Source organism: Salmo trutta, chromosome 8, assembly GCF_901001165.1.
Source record: "Salmo trutta chromosome 8, fSalTru1.1, whole genome shotgun sequence".
NCBI lineage: Eukaryota > Metazoa > Chordata > Actinopteri > Salmoniformes > Salmonidae > Salmo > Salmo trutta.
This window is the reverse complement of record NC_042964.1, coordinates 4,603,850-4,622,253: the sequence shown is the minus strand read 5'-3', so window position 1 is coordinate 4,622,253 and position 18,404 is coordinate 4,603,850. Positions and strand designations below refer to the sequence as shown.

The 18,404-nt window shown below is 45.5% G+C and overlaps 1 protein-coding gene across 1 annotated transcript in view; it reads right to left on the bottom strand.

Annotated features, from left to right (window-relative positions):
* Positions 1-18,404, bottom strand: part of adam19a (ADAM metallopeptidase domain 19a) — a gene marked incomplete in the record, with an annotated part of 166,688 nt that overhangs the window by 2,918 nt on the left and 145,366 nt on the right. The window contains 8 exon segments of the mRNA XM_029759770.1: positions 2,034-2,242; positions 3,233-3,484; positions 3,757-3,856; positions 8,728-8,872; positions 9,111-9,219; positions 11,883-11,960; positions 12,767-12,971; positions 16,072-16,180. Of these exon segments, the coding sequence (XP_029615630.1) occupies positions 2,034-2,242; positions 3,233-3,484; positions 3,757-3,856; positions 8,728-8,872; positions 9,111-9,219; positions 11,883-11,960; positions 12,767-12,971; positions 16,072-16,180 (1,207 nt within the window).

The window sequence follows — 18,404 nt, the reverse complement described above, 5'->3', positions numbered from 1 at the left end:
CACTTCTGTGAAATCAAACTGTCCACTTAGGAAGCAACACTGATTGACAATACATTTCACATGCTGTTGTGCAAATGGAATAGACAACAGGTGGAAATTATAGGCAATTAGCAAGACACCCCCAATAAAGGAGTGGTTCTGCAGGTGGTGACCACAGACCACTTCTCATTGAATGTGCTAACAACAAAATCACACAAAAATAATCAATGGAAATCCAATGTATCAACCCATGGAGGTCTGGATTTGGAGTCACACTCAAAATTAAAGTGGAAAACCACACTACAGGCTGATCCAACTTTGATGTAATGTCCTTAAAACAAGTCAAAATGAGGCTCAGTAGTGTGTGTGGCCTCCACGTGCCTGTATGACCTCCCTACAACGCCTGGGCATGCTCCTGATGAGGTGGCGGATGGTCTCCTGAGGGATCTCCTCCCAGACCTGGACTAAAGCATCCGCCAACTCCTGGACAGTCTGTGGTGCAACGGGGCATTGGTGGATGGAGCGAGACATGATGTCCCAGATGTGCTCAATTGGATTCAGGTCTGGGGAACGGGTGGGCCAGTCCATAGCATCAATGCCTTCCTCTTGCAGGAACTGCTGACACACTCCAGCCACATGAGGTCTAGCATTGTCTTGCATTAGGAGGAACCCAGGGCTAACCGCACCAGCATATGGTCTCACAAGGGGTCTGAGGATCTCATCTCGGTACCTAATGGCAGTCAGGCTACCTCTGGCGAGCACATGGAGGGCTTTTCGGCCCCCCAAAGAAATGCCACCCCACACCATGACTGACCCACCACCAAACCGGTCATGCTGGAGGATGTTGCAGGCAGCAGAACGTTCTCCACGGCGTCTCCAGACTGTCACGTCTGTCAAGTGCTCAGTGTGAACCTGCTTTCATCTGTGAAGAGCACAGGGCGCCAGTGGCAAATTTGCCAATCTTGGTGTTCTCTGGCGAATGCCAAACGTCCTGCACGGTGTTGGGCTGTAAGCACAACCCCCACCTGTGGACGTCGGGCCCTCATACCACCCTCATGGAGTCTGTTTCTGACCGTTTGAGCAGACACATGCACATTTGTGGCCTGCTGGAGGTCATTTTGCAGGGCTCTGGCAATGCTTCTCCTGCTCCTCCTTGCACAAAGGCGGAGGTAGCGGTCCTGCTGCTGGGTTGTTGCCCTCCTACGGCCTCCTCCACGTCTCCTGATGTACTGGCCTGTCTCCTGGTAGCGCCTCCATGCTCTGGACACTACGCTGACAGACACAGCAAACCTTCTTGCCACAGCTCGCATTGATGTGCCATCCTGGATGAGCTGCACTACCTGAGCCACTTGTGTGGGTTGTAGACTCCGTCTCATGCTACCACTAGAGTGAAAGCACCGCCAGCATTCAAAAGTGACCAAAACTTCAGCCAGGAAGCATAGGAACTGAGAAGTGGTCTGTGGTCCCCACCTGCAGAACCACTCCTTTATTGGGGGTGTCTTGCTAATTGCCTATCATTTCCACCTGTTGTCTATTCCATTTGCACAACAGCATGTGAAATTTATTGTCAATCAGTGTTGCTTCCTAAGTGGACAGTTTGATTTCACAGAAGTGTGATTGACTTGGAGTTACATTGTGTTGTTTAAGTGTTCCCTTTATTTTTTTGAGCAGTGTATTTTATCAGTTAATATTTATTTTTGCTTTTACAGTTTTAAACACTTTTGGGGGGGGATTTTGAAATTGTGATTCTTTGCTCTGGACAAGGGCATTTCCTGGCACAGAGCCGACATGTAAATTAATAATATTGAAAATATTTAGAAAATTACAAAAACAAATCTTTCCCTTATAACATTTCCCTAAATGTAATTTTTAAGCTCAAATAATGCCTTCCTGCCTGCCTTCCTTCCTTCCTTCCTTCCTTCCTTCCTTCCTTCCTTCCTTCCTTCCTTCCTTCCTTCCTTCCTTCCTTCCTTCCATCCTGCCTTCCTTCCTTCCTTCCTGCCTTCCTGCCTGCCTTCCTTCCTTCCTTCCTTCCTTCGTATGTGTGGACCCACCTGAGTGCTTTGAGAGGAGGGATGACGGACAGCTTGCCCACTGGTTTGGGGCCGACGGCAGGGGGCATCATCACCAGCAGCCCATTGGAAGGTTTGGGAGGATTCGCCCTCGCTGGGCTCACGGGTAACACCCCCCCTCTGGCGGGGCTAAGGGGCAGGGGCCTCTGAGGAGGAGAGGGGGAGTGTCTGGGCTGCAGCTCTGACACCAACTGGGAAGGAGAAAGAGAGAGTGAGAGAAGAGACTCGTAGAGAGAGGGGGAGAGAGAGAAGAGACTCGTAGAGAGAGGGGGAGAGAGAGAAGAGACTCAGAGAGAGGGGGAAAGATAGAGAGAGATAGAGAGAGAGAGAAAGAATGATTGAGAGAGCGAGAGGGAGAAAGAAAGAGAGAAGAGACATGTAGAGAGATAGAAGAGACTCGTAAAGAGGGGGGAGATAGAGAGGGAGAAAGAGTGGGAGAAAAAGAGAGAGAGAAACAGTGAAATAGAAAAAGTGAGAGAACAAGAGAGAAATGTAAAGGAGAATAGAGAAACAGGCAAAAAGAGAGAGAGACCTTAGAACATGATCAAAGCACGAACACATCACTTCACCATATCACACACTCCTAATAATAGGAGAATAGACCCTCCACTACCGTGGACAGGATTCACCCAGTTTTATTAAACATCTCAAGCTGTTTTTAATCCGGGGGTTGGCAGGCTTTGCCTGAATTCATGGTGTGTTATTTCATTACAGTGTACCTCTACCTCCGCTCTTAGATGCTTATCAAAAAACAACCGCAGAGAAATTCATTTCGTGCAAAACACAGAGCAATATTAAATTCAAGGCCAATGTGATTTTCCAAGGCTTTTTTTTACAGTTAATAGGCAGAGGTGGGAAAATGTTTTACGAAATCGATGGAAAACAATAAGAAGATTAAAACAAAAACATTGCCATTTCATCTAGTTCTTCGGTGCAACAAAATCCTGTTAGTAAAAACAACAAACACTGGATGATCTTTAAAACAGAAAGACATTTTCTCGATGAACAAACAAATAAAATTATAGTAAAAAAAAAAAAAAACTTACCAGTGGTGATCGTGTTGGGTTGGATACCAGTGGTGATCGTGTTGGGTTGGATACCAGTGGTGATCGTGTTGGGTTGGATACCAGTGGTGATCGTGTTGGGTTGGATACCAGTGGTGATCGTGTTGGGTTGGATACCAGTGGTGATCGTGTTGGGTTGAGGGGAAGCGGTTTCTTGGGTGGCGTGAGTTTTTGAGGAGCGGCGGGGGATTTTGGCGAGGCTCCGGGTTGCTTGCTGACAAGTGAAGGTGGGTGGACCACCTTGAAGCGCTGTGGCGTGTTGTGCGGCGAGGGGGCGGGTCTTAGGGGACGCACAATGTTGACAGGTTGAGTGCCGTTAGGGGTGGGGCCTGGCCGGAGAGGCAGCACCTCTTTGCTGGTGTGAGGGAGCTGTAGAGAACAGTTTGGGGATTGTGTCATTCAAGTTTTATATGAAGTATATGTTGAAAAACATTTACAAATTGGAGGCAGGAAGTGACAGTTGCTACTACAGAACATTGACACGCAGAGCTACAGTTGTAAATATGGTCATTGAACTCAAGGCCAGCTTGATTTCAGTTCAATGTCTTCAGTTCTTCACAGAAACACAGAGAGAAACATTGCCAGCATACAGAGAGACGGAAGTCAACTCAGATTTAACTCTGCTCTCCTTTGACGCTCACCCCCTTGTGACTGTTTCCTTTGTTCGCTGGCCCCACCACCTTCAGATGAAACGCCGGGTTGAGGTGTCCGTTCTTACCCTTCTCCATGGAGCCTTCAAGTCTGAGGGAATAACGAGGATGGAGGCCACAAGGGTGTTAGAGGCCATCAACTAGACAGATTTATTCTGAAGACTGCTGGCTTTTCAATCCTACGTTCTATTGATTTGTAGTCCCCAGTTGTGGAGGACTGGGCTGGCAAACATTACGTTGTGTGTGTGTGTGTGTGTCTGTCTGTGTGTGTGTGTGTGCGTGTGTCTGCGTGTGCCCCAGATGTCACAGTTTGTGTCCCCATCAAGTATTCTCAAGGAGTTTGATGCAAGGAGGAGCAGGTCGAGGAGGAGGTCGAGGAGCAGGTCGAGGAGGAGGACGAGGAGGAGGTAGAGGAGGAGGAGGTAGAGGAGGGGAGGTAGAGGAGGGGAGGTAGAGGAGGTGAGGTAGAGGGGGAGGAGGTAGAGGAGGAGGACGAGGAGCAGGTCGAGGAGGAGGACGAGGAGGAGGTAGAGGAGGAGGTAGAGGGGGAGCAGGTCGAGGAGGAGGAGGAGGAGGAGGTAGAGGAGGAGGAGCAGGTCGAGGAGGAGGAGGAGGTAGAGGAGGAGGTAGAGGAGGAGGAGGAGGTCGAGGAGGAGGAGGAGGAGGAGGTAGAGGAGGAGGAGGTAGAGGAGGGGAGGTAGAGGAGGAGGAGGTAGAGGAGGAGGAGGAGGTAGAGGAGGGGAAGTAGAGGAGGAGGAGGTAGAGGAGGGGAGGTAGAGGGGGAGGAGGTAGAGGAGGGGAGGTAGAGGGGGAGCAGGTCGAGGAGGAGGAGGAGGTAGAGGAGGGGAGGTAGAGGAGGAGGAGGTAGAGGAGGGGAGGTAGAGGGGGAGGAGGTAGAGGAGGAGGAGGAGGAGGAGGAGGAGGAGGTAGAGGAGGGGAGGTAGAGGGGGAGGAGGTAGAGGAGGAGGAGGTAGAGGAGGAGGAGGAGGAGGAGGAGGTAGAGGAGGGGAGGTAGAGGGGGAGGAGGTAGAGGAGGGGAGGTAGAGGAGGAGGAGCAGGTCGAGGAGGAGGAGGAGGTAGAGGAGGAGGAGGTAGAGGAGGAGGAGGAGGAGGTAGAGGAGGGGAGGTAGAGGGGGAGGAGGTAGAGGAGGAGGAGGTAGAGGAGGAGGAGGAGGAGGAGGAGGTAGAGGAGGGGAGGTAGAGGGGGAGGAGGTAGAGGAGGGGAGGTAGAGGGGGAGGAGGAGGAGGAGGAGGAGGTAGAGGAGGAGGTAGAGGAGGGGAGGTAGAGGAGGAGGAGGTAGAGGAGGAGGAGCAGGTCGAGGAGGAGGAGGAGGAGGAGCAGGTCGAGGAGGAGGAGGAGGTAGAGGAGGAGGTAGAGGAGGAGGAGCAGGTCGAGGAGGTAGAGGAGGTAGAGGAGGAGGTAGAGGAGGAGGAGCAGGTCGAGGAGGAGGTAGAATGTTTTAACTTAACATCTGGCAAGAAACTTCTAAAGAACCTCATAGGTTCAATTTGCATGCTTTTGGCTAATCCCACAATAGCTGTTAGAAAAGTGTGTGGAAGTGGACACACACACACACACAGACACAGACACACACACACACTAAAATACATCAAAACACAGAATTCTCCCCAATCAACCATACACAGTAACCTGATATTGATACGCAAACTATTGGCTCCAAAACTAAAAAGAAAAAAACAACTGCAGCTGGTCTCCGCTAAAGAGCCTTTTAATTACCTAACAAGAAGGGTCATTTCCTGTAGGGATAAATATTCCTTCAGAAGACTCCTTTGTACCTCCTCTCTCTAATATAATCAGATCCCTTTTCCAGTCCAATACCAATGATTAACCTATTTCTCTGTCCATTCAGAAGGTCAACAGACCTTTATTTCCAGGGGCACCACGGCAGACTACCTCCCTCTCCTGTAAACTACACTGTCCGACAGGCCTGTTTTCAGAGGCACTAACTCACTCAGCGTTCTGATGCCCGGTCTCTGTGTGTATAAGTATATTGGTCTTCTACTGGAAGAGAGGGGAAGGTATTAGATTTTATGAGGGTACATTACATTTGTTTGCCCCTATAAAGGTGTTGTGATGGTGCAGAAAGTGAAGAGTGGGCAGATTGCAGTCAGAGGATGATGTGTGTACAGTAGTAGTAAGTCACAGGTACAAACCCATCCAGCATCCTGGTGTTATCCCTCTAGCTACAAACCCATCCAGCATCCTGGTGTTATCCCTCTAGCTACAAACCCATCCAGCATCCTGGTGTTATCCCTCTAGCTACAAACCCATCCAGCATCCTGGTGTTATCCCTCTAGCTACAAACCCATCCAGCATCCTGGTGTAATCCTTCTAGCTACAAACCCATCCAGCATCCTGGTGTTATTCCTCTAGCTACAAACCCATCCAGCATCCTGGTGTTATCCCTCTAGCTACAAACCCATCCAGCATCCTGGTGTTATCCCTCTAGCTACAGACCCATCCAGCATCCTGGTGTTATCCCTCTAGCTACAAACCCATCCAGCATCCTGGCGTTATCCCTCTAGCTACGAACCCATCCAGCATCCTGGTGTTATACCTCTAGCTACAAACCCATCCAGCATCCTGCTGTTATCCCTCTAGCATCCTGGTGTTATCCCTCTAGCTACAAGCCCATCCAGCATCCTGGTGTTGTCCCTCTAGCATCCTGGTGTTATCCCTCTAGCTACAAACCCATCCAGCATCCTGGTGTTATCCCTCTAGCTACGAACCCATCCAGCATCCTGGTGTTATCCCTCTAGCTACAAACCCATCCAGCATCCTGGTGTTATCCCTCTAGCTACAAACCCATCCAGCATCCTGGTGTTATCCCTCTAGCTACAAACCCATCCAGCATCCTGGTGTTATCCCTCTAGCTACAAACCCATCCAGCATCCTGGCAATATCCCTCTAGCTACGAACCCATCCAGCATCCTGGTGTTATCCTTCTAGCTACAAACCCATCCAGCATCCTGGTGTTATCCCTCTAGCTACAAACCCATCCAGCATCCTGGTGTAATCAGTCGAGCGACAAACCCATCCAGCATCCTGGCGTTATCCCTCTAGCTACAAACCCATCCAGCATCCTGGTGTTATCCCTCTAGCTACAAACCAATCCAGCATCCTGGTGTTATCCCTCTAGCTACAAACCCATCCAGCATCCTGGTGTTATCCCTCTAGCTACAAACCCATCCAGCATCCTGGTGTAATCAGTCTAGCTACAAACCCATCCAGCATCCTGGTGTTATTCCTCTAGCTTCAAACCCTTCCAGCATCCTGGTGTTATCCCTCTAGCTACAAACCCATCCAGCATCCTGGTGTAATCAGTCTAGCTACAAACCCATCCAGCATCCTGGTGTTATCCCTCTAGCTACAAACCCATCCAGCATCATGGCGTTAGCCCTCTAGCTACAAACCCATCCAGCATCCTGGTGTAATCAGTCGAGCGACAAACCCATCCAGCATCCTGCTGTTATCCCTCTAGCTACAAACCCATCCAGCATCCTGGTGTTATCCCTCTAGCTACAGACCCATCCAGCATCCTGGTGTTATCCTTCTAGCTACAAACCCATCCAGCATCCTGGTGTTATCCCTCTAGCTACAAACCCATCCAGCATCCTGGTGTAATCAGTCGAGCGACAAACCCATCCAGCATCCTGGTGTTATCTCTCTAGCTACAAACCCATCCAGCATCCTGGTGTTATCCCTCTAGCTACAAACCCATCCAGCATCCTGGTGTTATCCCTCTAGCTACAAACCAATCCAGCATCCTGGTGTTATCCCTCTAGCTACAAACCCATCCAGCATCCTGGTGTTATCCCTCTAGCTACAAACCCATCCAGCATCCTGGTGTAATCAGTCTAGCTACAAACCCATCCAGCATCCTGGTGTTATTCCTCTAGCTACAAACCCTTCCAGCATCCTGGTGTTATCCCTCTAGCTACAAACCCATCCAGCATCCTGGTGTAATCAGTCTAGCTACAAACCCATCCAGCATCCTGGTGTTATCCCTCTAGCTACAAACCCATCCAGCATCCTGGCGTTAGCCCTCTAGCTACAAACCCATCCAGCATCCTGGTGTAATCAGTCGAGCGACAAACCCATCCAGCATCCTGCTGTTATCCCTCTAGCTACAAACCCATCCAGCATCCTGGTGTTATCCCTCTAGCTACAGACCCATCCAGCATCCTGGTGTTATCCTTCTAGCTACAAACCCATCCAGCATCCTGGTGTTATCCCTCTAGCTACAAACCCATCCAGCATCCTGGTGTAATCAGTCGAGCGACAAACCCATCCAGCATCCTGGTGTTATCTCTCTAGCTACAAACCCATCCAGCATCCTGGTGTTATCCCTCTAGCTACAAACCCATCCAGCATCCTGGTGTTATCCCTCTAGCTACAAACCCATCCAGCATCCCGGTGTTATCCCTCTAGCTACAAACCCATCCAGCATCCTGGTGTTATCCCTCTAGCTACAAACCCATCCAGCATCCTGGTGTTATCCCTCTAGCTACAAACCCATCCAGCATCCTGGTGTTATCCCTCTAGCTACAAACCCATCCAGCATCCTGGTGTTATCCCTCTAGCTACAAACCCATCCAGCATCCTGGTGTTATCCCTCTAGCTACAAACCCATCCAGCATCCTGGTGTTATTCCTCTAGCTACGAACCCATCCAGCATCCTGGTGTTATCCCTCTAGCTACAAACCCATCCAGCATCCTGGTGTTATCCCTCTAGCTACAAACCCATCCAGCATCCTGGCGTAATCAGTCTCTGAGTTATTAGATGATTCTAGAGTTCAATCCATTGTTTAAACAAAACCTATTGTATAGAGGGCCATTTTCTTTGTGAAGCATCTATGTAGGCCTAATGAAGGGCTTATGAAGGGTTTATGAAGACTTCATTAAGTCTTATAGAGGCGCTGCTAGCGACTGTAAGTTACCTGTTAGCCTTGTTGTTCTTGTCTCTCTGGGAGAGCCACTTGTGGTAGTAGGAGCTCTTGATCTTATAGCAGTAGAAGGTGATGAGGATCCCAGGTAGGAGAACCAGGAAGACAAACAGAAGACCTAACACCAAGCCCAGCTGACCTGGAGTACACAGAGAGGGAAAATAATGTTACCCACTTTTATAGAAACCTTTATAGAAGCATCTGCTAAGTGACCAAATGACCTCTAAAAAATGTATTTGGAACTGCTGGAAGAATGTTAACACTGGGCCAGAAACACCAAGGCTACGCTAATGTTACATTCAGGTGGTGTGTGAAGATTGATAGGGGGCGTCGTGAATCCCAGGAAGGAGCATGTCTGTGTGTGAAGGTCAACTCACTGTGGTACTGGACAGGCCCACTGTCCACACTGCCACCCAGACCAAGCTTCTCACAGAAGGGAGGTGCCCACCCTCGGTTACAGTGACAGTTGCCATTGCTGTTGCACACCTGTGGAAAACACACACACACACACACACACACACACACACACACACACACACACACACACTGTGTTACCGTGTTGACCTTACAGTACGTGTCTGGAGAAGTGACAAGTGAATTTAGCTAGCATGCTACGTTTTGATTACTACATGAGGTGTTTGAATGTGACAGACTTTCCTTCACTGTGAAGTCATACTGAGATTCTGTGTGATTCTGCTGTCTGGTGCTAAACACTTCAACCAACTGTATCATTTTGAGTGTTGAACTGAACTGACTGAATGGTTTTGAATGTTGAAGTGACTGAATGGTTTTGACTGTTGAAGTGACTGAATGGTTTTGAATGTTGAAGTGACTGAATGGCTTTGAATGTTAAACTGAATGACTTTTGAATATTGAAATAACTGTACGATTTGAACGTTGGAACAAACTCGATGACATTGAACACTGAACCAAACTCGGAAGACATTGAACCAAACTCGAAGACATTGAACACCGAACCAAACTCGATGACATTGAAAACTGAACCAAACTCGGAAGACATTGAACCAAACTCGATGACATTGAACACCGAACCAAACTCGATGACATTGAAAACTGAACCAAACTCGGAAGACATTGAACCAAACTCGATAACATTGAACACTGAACCAAACTCGAAGACATTGAACACTGAACCAAACTCGATGACATTGAACACTGAACCAAACTCGAAGACATTGAACACTGAACCAAACTCGATGACATCGAACACTGAACCAAACTCGAAGACATCGAACACTGAACCAAACTCGAAGACATTGAACACCGAACCAAACTCGAAGACATTGAACACTGAACCAAACTCGATGACATTGAACACCGAACCAAACTCGAAGACATTGAACACTGAACCAAACTCGAAGACATTGAACACTGAACCAAACTCGATGACATTGAACACTGAACCAAACTCGAAGACATTGAACACTGAACCAAACTCGATGACATTGAACACTGAACCAAACTCGAAGACATTGAACACTGAACCAAACTCGATGACATTGAACACTGAACCAAACTCGATGACATTGAACACCGAACCAAACTCGAAGACATTGAACACTGAACGAAAATCAATGACATTGGGTGTTGAATGAACTTTGAATGAAAGGGTTATAGTTCTTTGTGCCAAGTTTAGCAATCAAAGATCTTGGCGTTGCAAATCCACTTGTTTGATACTGATTTCAAAACTCTTTGTGAAAAATAACATTTTCCACTTGATTACTATCGCCGGACATTCTGCATCACACAGTATTTCATGCTGCTAAATTATGTAGAAAATTATTTCCATGCCTTAATTACACCAACACAATTATCATATCACTGATTAGAAACATGCTTGTTGAGTGTTTTTACAAAAAAAGTTCCCTCTTGTGACCCTCTGAAGTTGTTTTGTGAATATTTTTCATGCTTCTCAAACCCAAAGAAGAAGCTGCAGAGCCAAGATGATAAATGCAGAGAAGCTGCAGAGCCAAGATGATAAATGCAGAGAAGCTGCAGAGCCAAGATGATACATGCAAAGAAGCTGCAGAGCCAAGATGATAAATGCAGAGAAGCTGCAGAGCCAAGATGATAAATGCAAAGAAGCTGCAGAGCCAAGATGATAAATGCAGAGAAGCTGCAGAGCCAAGATGATAAATGCAGAGAAGCTGCAGAGCCAAGATGATACTGTAGATGCAGTGAAGCTGCTTCTTCGTTTGTACTCTAGCAAAGATACAGACGCTAGTCATTTTTATTTTATTTTACATCCGCGCTGCTCTCTTTAAGCCCGGGGATCAATAGGAACCAAATTATAATGCAAATGAAAAAGTCACAAAAGAGAAGAAAGAGTGGGGAAAACTATGCTTTAAATAATCCCTCCTCAGAGCCATTTCCAGTCGCTGGCCTTTCAGAGTGAGGGAGTAAGCAAAACAGGACAAATGAAGACTTTTAAACAGGGCAGAGAGAGAGAGAATGAATGATAGAACAAGAGAAGGAGATTAAAGAATAAGAGCATGTTCTGTTTGTCTCTAGGGCTCAGGAAGCTGTTGGTTGAGGAGATTTCAAAACATTATAGAATGCCAGCGCCTCGCTAATGGAAGCCCTCTTGCTTACTGAGAGTCAACAGTTTTCCGCTTCTAAGATGGCCGACCTGGAGGGCCCGTTTTAAGATAAGAAACGTTGGGGTGTTAAATTACCGCTGTCTGTGTCTCTGGCGACCAAAAGCGGCACGCCACTAAACAGCTGACAGTGATATGTGTGAGTCATGACAATGAAAACAAAGTTAAGCCTAGATTCCTATAGGGACAGGTGGTTAAAGTTGTACACAATGCAAACACAATGTTTATTGTCTCATAAACAAAGATATGATCAGCCATCTCTCCCTGTGGCTACGCAGTACTTAACAAACAAATAGTTCATGGCTTCAGGTGTTGTGTCGCTACCATCCATTTCTCCTGTTTTACAAGAGCTACAGAGACAGCCATCTGCCTTCGCCCCCAAGGACAATGTACGTCAAAAAGATTACAGGGATGGAGAAAAGTGTGTGTGTGTGTGTGTGTGTGTGTGTGTGTGTGTGTGTGTGTGTGTGTGTGTGTGTGTGTGTGTGTGTGTGTGTGTGTGTGTGTGTGTGTGTGAGGCCTAGTGCTTACCCCATGGCCATGGCAGCGAGCGATGCAGCCCTCCAGCTCGGTGAAAGAGTTGTTTTGGCACCGGCGGTCCCTGCACACCTGCAGTAACACACAGATGCTTATACATACACACACTGAGGAACACTGCTGTAGAAGGTGTGTGAGGCAGTGTTTTGGCTCTGTATGGTAACTCAGTGGATGCATGCCTGTCTACAAATGTAATGTATGTACACATTTAAGATTATTACGGTATATAGTATGAATCACAATTGAGTAAAGCTAACAGGTTTTGGATGAGATAGTGACATTTATTACATCACTAGTAGACACCCAATCAATACTAATATAATAATACAAGCTGAAAGAATAGTAGAACACGTCTACAGTACATTCTATGATCAAGTTTACAGTACAGACTATGATAAATATTACAGTACAGACTATGATAAATATTACAGTAATGTCTATGATAAATATTACAGTAGAGTCTATGATAAATATTACAGTAGAGTCTATGATAAATATTACAGTAGAGTCTATGATAAATATTACAGTCTATGATAAATATTACAGCAGAGTCTATGATAAATATTACAGTCTATGATAAATATTACAGTCTATGATAAATATTACAGTACAGTCTATGATAAAGTTTACAGTAATGTCTATGATAAATATTACAGTAGAGTCTATGATAAATATTACAGTAGAGTCTATGATAAATATTACAGTAGAGTCTATGATAAAGTTTACAGTACAGTCTATGATAAATATTACAGTAATGTCTATGATAAAGTTTACAGTAGTCTATGATAAATATTACAGTAATGTCTATGATAAAGTTTACAGTAATGTCTATGGTACAGATACAAGTAGATTAATATTACACTGCAACCATGACTTGCCTTCCCCTCTCCACACTTGGTGCCGGTCATGACGAGGCCTGGGTCAGGGAGGTCCCCCTGTCCATCCTGGGTGGTATAGACGTATGTCCCCCTGCACTTCACCTCCATGCCGTCTGTACGGATGGTGGTGTCTATGGACACTGCGTTGGTGCCCTTCGGCTTCTTGGCCGCGCTGTGGCATTGGATCTTCCCACACTTGGCATCGCTGGGGATCGACGCACATGATTGAATGACGGACGCACACGAGAGACAGACACATACACACAGACAGATGGACGGCGGATGGAAGGACAGACAGACAGACGCATTAGGCACACACACACACACACACACACACACACACACACAACAATGCATCCACGGGAAACAAAGACAAGAGGAAGACTACAGTACGATTAATGGCTTGTGGATGTAAGTAACTTTAAGCCTCGTAGTTTATCTAAACGTCTTAATTGGAAGAGGGCATATCCTAAGATCTCCTTGACTGACGACTGTAACGTCTCCACGTTGCTTATGGGATTCTCTCTAATTCAGATGGGCAGTGGCGTATCATGTGGACACAAGGCTGACTTTGAATGCCTTAATCTTAGGCCTAATTTGCATACAGTTGAAGTGGGAAGTTTTCATTAAAACTCGTTTTTTCAACCACTCCACAAATTTCTTGTTAACAAACTATAGTTCTGGCAAGTCGGTTAGGACATCTGTATTGTGCATGACACAAGTAATTTTTCCAACAATTGTTTACAGACAGATTATTTCATTTATAATTCACTGTATCACAATTCCAGTGTGTCAGAAGTTTACATACACTAAGTTGACTGTGCCTTTATCCTCTCTGGGCTAGGGGGCAGTATTTTCACGGCCGGATAAAAAACGTACCCAATTTGAACAGGTTACTACTCTGGCCCAGAAACTAGAATATGCATGTTATTAGTAGATTTGGATAGAAAACACTCTGAAGTTTCTAAAACTGTTTGAATGGTGTCTGTAAGTATAACATAACTCATATGGCAGGCAAAAACCTGAGAAAAATACAAGCAGGAAATGAAAATCTTGTGCCTGTACTTTTTTCAAGTCATTGCCAATGGAACACACAGTGACTCAGGATTCATTTTGCACTTCCTAAGGCTTCCACTAGATGTCAACAGTCTTTAGAAAGTTGTTTGAGGCGTCTATGATAAACAGAGACCGAATGAGAAGGCTGGGAAGTTGGTTACCCAGGGAATGACATCACTTCATTGGCGCCCATTCACGAGAAAGGTAGCTCTGTTCCAAAACGTTTTTCAAGACACAGGAACCGTCCGGTTGAAATATTACTGAATCTTTACGTTCTAAAGGCCCTAAAGATTGATGCTATACAACGTTTGACATGTTTGAACGAACGTAAATAGATTTTTTTAAACTTTTCGTCGTCACATTTTCCGCGCGTTTCCTACATTCGGAGCTATTTGGACATAAATTATGAACTTTATCGAACAAAACAACATTTGTTGTGGACCTGGGATTCCTGGAAGTGCTTTCTGATGAAGATTATTAAAGGTAAGTAAATATTTCTAATGCTATTTATGCATTTAGGTGACTCCAAAATAGCGGGTATCTGTAATTGCCTGATGTATTTTTCTGAGCGCAGTACTCAGATTATTGCAAAGTGTGCTTTCCCAGTAAAGTTATTTTGAAATCTGTCAATGTGGTTGCATTCAGGAGATGTTAATCTATAATTCTTTGAATAACAGTTTAATATTTTATCAACGTTTATGATGAGTATGTTTGTAAATTGTAGTACTGATTCACCGGCAGTTTTGGGGGAAATACATTTTCTGAACGTCACGCGCCGATGTAAAATGCTGTTTTTGGATATAAATATGAACTTGATAGAACAAAAAATGCATGTATTGTATAACATAATGTCCTAGGAGTGTCATCTGATGAAGATTGTCAAAGGTTAGTGCATCATTTTAGCTGGTTTTCTGCTTTTGGTGACGCCTGTCCTTGCATTGAAAATTGCTGTGTGTAATTTTTTGTCTATGTACTGTCCTAACATAATCTAACTTTATGCTTTCGCCGTAAAGCCTTTTTGAAATCGGACAACGTGGTTGGATTAAGGAGATGTTTATCTTTCAAATGGTGTAAAATAGTTGATTGTTTGAGAAATTGAAATGATGTGGCTATTTTGAAGCAACATCTCAAGACATCAGTCAGGAAGTTAAAGCTTGGTCGCAAATGGGTCTTCCAAATGGGCAATGTCCCCAAGCATAATTCCACAATTGTGGCAAAATGGCCTAAGGACAACAAAGTCAAGGTATTGGAGTGACCATAACAAAGCCCTGACCTCAATCCTATAGAAAATTTGTGGGCAGAACCGAAAAAGTGTGTGCGAGCAAGGAGGCCTACAAACCTGACTCAGTTACACCAGCTCTGTCACGAGGAATGGGCCAAAATTCACCCAACTTATTGTGTGAAGCTTGTGGAAGGCTACCCAAAACGTTTGACCCAAGCTTAACAATTTAAAGGCAATGCTACCAAATACTAATTGAGTGTATGCAAACTTCTGACCCACTGGGAATGTGATGAAAGAAACAAAAGCTGAAATAAATCATTCTCTCTACTATTGTTCTGACATTTCACATTATTAAGATAAAGTGGTGATCCTAACTGACCTAAGACAGGCAATTTTTACTAGGATTAAATGTCAGGAATTGTGAAAAACTGAGTTTAAATGTATTTGGCTAAGGCGTATGTAATCTTCTGACTTTAACTGTAGCTAAAATGCTAATTTGGATCCATTCATTAGTTGAGGTGCGACGCCATGGAAACGGTCTCTGAGACGCGCTGCTGCGATTTACAGTTCACAGAGGGGCGTGGCTTGTGTGCGTTACTGTACATGGATAAACGAGGACTGGTGCCCCCCTTTTTAAAGGACTGGTGGGCAGCTAGGGAAAACACTGGATGTCAGACTGTGAAGCAAGCAGTGTGTTATTGGTTAAGGCCAGGAGTTGTTCACATTCATGTGATTTGACAAGGAAATACTCTGGGTCCTTATATGTTATATAGCAGATCATGGATGGCCCTGGATGGCTGAAGTGGGTGCAGGCTTTTGTTCCAGACCAACACTAACCCACCTGATTTAACTCCAGGATCAGGTGTGGCCCACAGAATTATGGTTTGACCAACCCCGGCCTATGCTATAATATCTCAACACTTTATAACTATAAACAGGCAATGTAGTTAGATAGTTATATTGTATCTGAATTGGAACTACTATGCCGTGTTATGAAGATTTATAAGAGGACATTGTTCCCACTCACCTTTTCTCGCACTTCATGTAGTTTCCCTGTCCGTCCTTCCCACAGTTTCCAAACGCGTTCCCTGCTGCGTTGACGTCTTGAAAGCAGGCGTCGTGCGCTGGCCGGGCACCTGGCCGGGCACAAATCCATAATGTAAATAAAAGTTACTATAGCAACCACTCACTCATGAGAAAAGCCATTACGCCCATACAGGGATGTGCTTACATTCACTTTTAAGAAGCAACAGTTTGAGCTACTTGAGTCACCATGATGTATATTCCTACACAAAAGACAGTTTGCACCTCTAAGAATGACAAACAGAATGTTTTAAAAAAGGATAAAAATAAATAAAAATCTTTTGATTTTGTTATGTCCAAAAATAATATTCTTAAAAAAAAGAGAACTTTTTCAAAACGCATCATCACCACATTTTATATTTGTTACTGAAAGTGCTCTATATTACTGGCAATCACACTGTTTTAGGGATCCTATTAACAGTGGACTAATGAACAAAATACTAAAATAAGTTTTAGGTAAATAATTATTTTGTAAAGCTTTGAACTGCGATTGCTGACTAATGCTGTAATACACGTTACCCAACGTTGTATGCTAATGCAGTTTAAAGGTGTAGATCGTCATGGCGATCTGTGTACTGTACGTGAGGAGCAAAGCCGATACATCACTACCCATGATGCAGATGGGGAGAGAGAGAGAGAGAGAGAGAGAGAGAGAGAGAGAGAGAGAGAGAGAGAGAGAGAGAGAGAAAGGTTGAGGTCCTTATCATCAATTATGTTAATACTGTTTAAAAAGGTGGCTATCCTAATGACTAGCTGGAGTTTCTAAATGCTGAAACGTTTTGCTGGTGGAGATGTGACTGGCTTACTGAGACAGTGAGGTGACTATCGTACGTGACAAAAGCTCTCCAGATACTATCTAGGTCTGTGGTACTCTCTAGGTCTGTGGTACTCTCTAGGTCTGTGGTACTCTCTAGGTCTGTGGTACTCTCTAGGTCTGTGGTACTCTCTAGGTCTGTGGTATTCTCTAGGTCTGTAGTACTCTCTAGGTCTGTGGTACTCTCTAGGTCTGTTGTACTCTCTAGGTCTGTGGTACTCTCTAGGTCTGTTAGGTCTGTGGTACTCTCTAGGTCTGTGGTACTCTCTAGGTCTGTGGTATTCTCTAGGTCTGTAGTACTCTCTAGGTCTGTAGTACTCTCTAGGTCTGTGGTACTCTCTAGGTCTGTGGTACTCTCTAGGTCTGTGGTACTCTCTAGGTCTGTGGTACTCTCTAGGTCTGTTAGGTCTGTGATACTCTCTAGGTCTGTGGTACTCTCTAGGTCTGTGGTACTCTCTAGGTCTGTGGTACTCTCTAGGTCTGTTAGGTCTGTGATACTCTCTAGGTCTGTGGTACTCTCTAGGTCTGTTAGGTCTGTGATACTCTCTAGGTCTGTAGTACTCTCTAGGTCTGTGGTCTCTCTAGGTCTGTTAGGTCTGTGATACTCTCTAGGTCTGTGGTACTCTCTAGGTCTGTGGTACTCTCTAGGTCTGTGGTACTCTCTAGGTCTGTGGTACTCTCTAGGTCTGTGGTATTCTCTAGGTCTGTAGTACTCTCTAGGTCTGTGGTACTCTCTAGGTCTGTGGTACTCTCTAGGTCTGTGGTACTCTCTAGGTCTGTGGTACTCTCTAGGTCTGTTAGGTCTGTGGTACTCTCTAGGTCTGTGATACTCTCTAGGTCTGTGGTACTCTCTAGGTCTGTGGTACTCTCTAGGTCTGTGGTACTCTCTAGGTCTGTGATACTCTCTAGGTCTGTAGTAGTCTCTAGGTCTGTGGTACTCTCTAGGTCTATGGTACTCTCTAGGTCTGTGGTACTCTCTAGGTCTGTGGTACTCTCTAGGTCTGTGGTACTCTCTAGGTCTGTGGTACTCTCTAGGTCTGTAGTACTCTCTAGGTCTGTGGTCTCTCTAGGTCTGTTAGGTCTGTGGTACTCTCTAGGTCTGTGGTACTCTCTAGGTCTGTGGTACTCTCTAGGTCTGTGGTACTCTCTAGGTCTGTGGTACTCTCTAGGTCTGTGGTACTCTCTAGGTCTGTGATACTCTCTAGGTCTGTGGTACTCTCTAGGTCTGTTAGGTCTGTGGTACTCTCTAGGTCTGTGGTACTCTCTAGGTCTGTGGTACTCTCTAGGTCTGTTAGGTCTGTGGTACTCTCTAGGTCTGTGGTACTCTCTAGGTCTGTGTGTACAGGAACAGAGGATGGGTGTGTGCGTGTGTGGTAATGCAGTGTGGGTGTGGTAATGCAGTGTGTGTGTGTGTGTGTGTGTGTGTGTGTGTGTGTGTGTGTGTGTGTGGTAATGCAGTGTGG